Source organism: Penaeus chinensis, chromosome 41 (assembly GCF_019202785.1).
Source record: "Penaeus chinensis breed Huanghai No. 1 chromosome 41, ASM1920278v2, whole genome shotgun sequence".
Classification (NCBI taxonomy): domain Eukaryota; kingdom Metazoa; phylum Arthropoda; class Malacostraca; order Decapoda; family Penaeidae; genus Penaeus; species Penaeus chinensis.
The window spans coordinates 27,287,238-27,292,237 of NC_061859.1; the positions used below are offsets into that span (position 1 = coordinate 27,287,238).

The window sequence follows — 5,000 nt, forward strand, 5'->3', positions numbered from 1 at the left end:
AATATTGGATATTAGTAATCTAACAATTTGCTTCGACTGCTGTTCAGATATCATTTGCTTGACTTTTGACACTGACCTAATAAGACAGCTATTAGCCTCCAGTACTAGTGATATAAGTGCTCAGTGACCCGCTGTAAGGAGCCCAATCACGAAAGACAAGTGTAAACTAAATACAGTGCGCTGAACCATTGCAGCACTTTGTGCATGCTTTCTCCGATTATTACTAAACATGAATTTGATGTAATCATGAGACGCAATTACAAGCAGTTCGATATCAAGTGAATATAATTTCAGCTCATCTAAACATTACGATACAGAAGTGGCGTATTGTAAACGTAGACAGTGAGTTAAATCAATTAAGTAGTTTTAGAATTTATTGCATATCCCAAAAAGCGACACGAATTAGCACATTATTCAAATTTCTGTTATGGTATAGAACTCATGCAACACTTCATGAAAAGAGGTACGACATTATATGCAACAAGGCCTTTGAGAAAAGAAGAAAATACGCTTCCAGGGACCTGAATAAGCAAACCAGGCGCTGTAGCTCGTAACTATTACGAGAGGGAGCCCATGTTTTGACGAAAGTAAACCCGCAGTAAAGGAAAGGTATTAAGCCTTTGGTGGTGGGAATTACTGAATTCTAATAGAAAATTATTGGTCCGAATTCTAAACCCAGTAATTTTCCAGATCTAAAATGATAAGAACATATAAGCACAGCTTATGCACCTATTGCATAGATTATTCTAAAATGAAAATAAATAATATAAAACTATATATATATATTTTCAATCTTGTTATCAAGTTATCCTTTACTCCAAATGAGACATAAAATAGGGTAAATATATTATTTTTATATATAAATGAGAGGACAATAAGATCGAAGGTGAATCTTTGACGATCATTACCATGTAGGTGTTCACACTCTTTTTATTGAATCGTTTGCGATAACAGACCGGTCTTTGACTATGAAGGCTGCTATTTGAATAAGCAGGGAAAGTCATTACCTTTTATTTTTCTTCATAATTTCATTTAAAAAGTATTGATAAAGTGGTATATCTATTTTGAAGTTATGCTTTGCTAACACATACTCATACTTCTTAAGACATAAAATAAAAAAATAAAATTGTATATTTCCTCATATTTGCATATATCAACACTGCTTTCATCTTTTTTTATTGCAAAACACTGAAATTATTAGGTTTCACAAGTAACATTATGTTGTGAAAGACTAGATTTACTGTCCATTAGCGTGGAAACACTATCCATCAACCTCAAATACGATGCAATACGGGAAGAAATACTCTTGGCATCTTGATTAACTGAATACGATAGCTTTATCTACACAGTTCATATCCCCTTGTTAGAGACAGGCCATACTAGGTATTCACATATCTGTTCATTTATCTATAAAGAAATCTAATAATGCGATTTTTCTGTCAGGTTCGCCTGGCCCAGCAGTCTGCCTTCAGCCCAAGCGGCTTCGTGGACCTCTTCTCGAAATGCAAGTGTTCGACTTTCTGCTGCTGGGGTGTCAACATTTATGATAATACTATTGATAACTATTGCCATTATTTTAGTTATTTGTTAGTGTTATCATCATTACTGTTATTCTGAACACTATCACTATCATTATCATCATCTTTTCTATTAGCATTACCATTATCATAATCATTACTGATTTTATCATTATTGTCAGTGTCATTATTAGAAGCAGTACCATTACTGTTATCATTGTCATTACTATCATTATCACCATCATTATTGTTGTTGATATTTTTGTAATTGTTATTGACAATATTACTATCATTATTATTATCATCATTATCTTATTATTATTACTATCATTATTTTTATTATCATTATTATTATCACTATTATTGTTATTATTATTATTATTGTTGTTGTTGTTGTTGTTGTTGCTGTTTTACTATTATTATTATTATTATTGTTATTATCTTTATCATACTTATTACTATTGTTGATAATATCATTCTTGTTATTATTATTGTTGTTGTTGTTATTATTTTTTCAGTAATATTATTATATTTCTATTGTTATCAATATTGATAATAATGATAATGATAATAATGATAATGATAATGATAATAGTTATTATTATAATTATTATCATTATTATTACTATTATTAATACCATTATCATTTATCTTATCATAATCATGATAATAATGGTGAAGATGATGAGGATGGAAATAATATGATGCTGACAATAATGATAATGATAAAAAATATTATAATAATAGTAATAATAATAATTATAATTATAATAACAATAATAATGATGATGATGATAATAATAATAATAATAATAATAATAATAATAATAATAATAATAATGATAATAATAACGATAATGATAATAATAATAGTAATAATAATAATAATAATGATAATAATAATGATAATGGTAATAATAATTCTAATAATAATATAATGATATAATAATAAGGGATATTATCGTCATCATTATTATCATTATTATTATAATCATCCTTATCATTATCATCAAAAAATTACAAGAACGATAATAATAATTAGTACCACTGTTCCTATTTTCATCATTACTATTGTTAGTGGTAGAACTAGCCGCATCACCATCACCGCCGCCAATGCTAGCCTTGCTCTCTCGCTCCCCAGGCCTCGACTGCGGAATGCGCTGATGGGGCACGCAGGAAAGGAGGGAAGAGGGAAGGCGAGAGGAGAGGGAGAAAGCAAAGTCCAAACGAAGAAGAAGAGGATATAGAAGAAGAAGAAGAAGAAGAAGAAGAGAAAGAGAAAAGGAGAAAAGGCAAATAAAAAGGGAGAGACAACAGAAAAAAAACGAAAACGAAGGAGAGTGAAAAAAAGGAAAAGAGAAAAGAAAAGAAAAAAGAAAAAAGAAAAGAAGTGAGAAAGCAAAACCAAAGAGAAGAAACAGAAGAGAAAGAGAAGACATAAGGAATTATAATGAAAACGAAGATAAGGAGAATATAGGAGGCAACAGAGAGAAGAAGAGCGAGGGTGAGAGAGAGAGAAAGATATTGATCAAAATTGGAAAAAGAAAAGGAATTAGAAGAGGAGAGAACGGAAAAAATAAAAGAAGACGAAGGAGAAGAAGAAGAAAGAGACGAAGGAGATGAAGAAAAGTAGTAGAAGAAGGAGGAGGAGGAGGAGGAGGAATAAGAGGTGGTGTAGAAGAACAAGAATATGAAGGAGTAAAGAAAATGACAAGAAGAGAAAGAATAAGGAAGAAGGGGAAGGAAAGAAAAAATAAAGAAGAAAAAAATAGATAAAGAAACAACAGATAACAAAATAATAATGCAAATAAAAAGAAACTAGCAACACCGAGGAAGACCGATAGAAGTAAGAGAAAGGAAAAGTCGGTGTCTGTGAAGTACGTTTGGATTTTTTTATCATCATTAATTGTATAATGTAACTTCTCCTTGATGCGCGAAATCTGCTTTCTATCAGAAATGAAAGTAAAGATATCCTTGTAGACTTTAAGATTGCAAAATATACGCACACACACACACAAAACCAGTTTGAACCAGAGAATCCTAGAATAATGACGGGGGAGAAAACGTGTTGTTGCTCACATTATCCCTTGCATATGATGACGAGGAAAATGCCGTCAGACTAGCATTCGTGTTTCTAAATTATATATCTGCAAAAGAAGGAAGAAAAGCGTAGTACCTAGATTTCTTTGAGTTTAGTAAAGCATTTTTTAGTTTACAAAAATACTGTTTGAACTTCTAGAGACTCAAAGTTACGGAAATGTACATTAAACGGTCTACTCTGTAGTCGGTTGTGCCGTGTGCCTGGATAAAGACTGGATAATAAACATAAAATTAAGGCTGTACTCAGAACACACACAAGGAATTGGCCTTTGGTTTCTTGCCCTTATTTGGATGTATATAGTGACTAAGCAAAGAAGAAGTATGTATGATAGAGATATACAGTGCAACCTCGCAATTCCCACGCTACACACTCTCCTGTTTTCCTCGCATCATGCTATAACTCACAGCTCATACCTTGGTCCATATCAAAGAACGGAAAACATTGCTTGCTGTAGAAACGCGAAATAAAATCACGAAGCCATTCCTCCTCCAAACACCTCAGTAGTTGCTTCGTTAACTCAAATGGAAACCGTATTCTAACTACACGCTACACATTCGGGCGTCAGGATCAAGCAAGACCTGAACATTAGATTTTGTCAGATTAAATGTATACTTATGCAGTATGAAATTACTAAATGTGCATATTTTGTTTGCATATAGTAAATGTGTCGCTGATAGATTATACTAAGTGCTTGCAGGAATTCGGAGAGCTGACGAAAGGCGATCAGTGACATGGATTGACTTGCAGTTATATCATGAACACATCGCTCTAATGCCAGCGAATTCAGCAGTGTGTTATTCAGCCGAGGTTGTGTATTGTGAGACTGCACTGTACCTTGCAATACATATCTGTATATAAACCCTGCTATGTAGGATGAAAATTTCCTTAGGCTGTAACTGTAACATGACTAGGTGTTTAGCTGTATCAATTTCAGATAGGTAGTCATATTCTTTCCTTTTCCTGTAATAACATCTAATCAGTTAGTTGAATATGAATCCACACTTAAAATAATAATAACAATAATTAAGGGAATACGTTACATATTAAGTTGTTCAAAGCATAGTAAGAAATTTGGCTTAGCAGAGACTCTCTACCTTCTATAAAATTGACAATAAAGTAGCATTCATTTACATATTGTGTGAAGAAATTTTATTAGCAAAGAAACAAAAATTATATTTCACTGTTTTTCCAAATTTGCATTTTCGAGGACATTCCATTTATCTTAATAACTGCACTATGTTTCAGGTAAATGAGCACTGGAGTCGCTAAGGTGACTTAAGCTAATATATTTCACGTAGATCTGTCTTCAGAAAGCTTCTGTAAATGTAAATAATAAAGAGATTGTTCTTACATTGTTATATCTGATCATTATCATTAGCTTA

The 5,000-nt window shown here is 32.0% G+C and overlaps 1 protein-coding gene across 1 annotated transcript in view; it reads left to right on the forward strand.

Moving 5' to 3' along the window:
* The window catches only part of LOC125047598 (atrial natriuretic peptide receptor 1-like), a 44,561-nt gene extending 41,753 nt beyond the window's left edge, over window positions 1-2,808 (forward strand). The window contains exons 9-10 of the mRNA XM_047645878.1: window positions 1,444-1,504; window positions 2,659-2,808. Coding sequence (XP_047501834.1) covers window positions 1,444-1,504; window positions 2,659-2,681 — 84 coding nt within the window. The 3' untranslated portion in view covers window positions 2,682-2,808. The remainder of the gene's footprint in view (window positions 1-1,443; window positions 1,505-2,658) is intronic.
* Window positions 2,809-5,000: the final 2,192 nt, after the last annotated feature.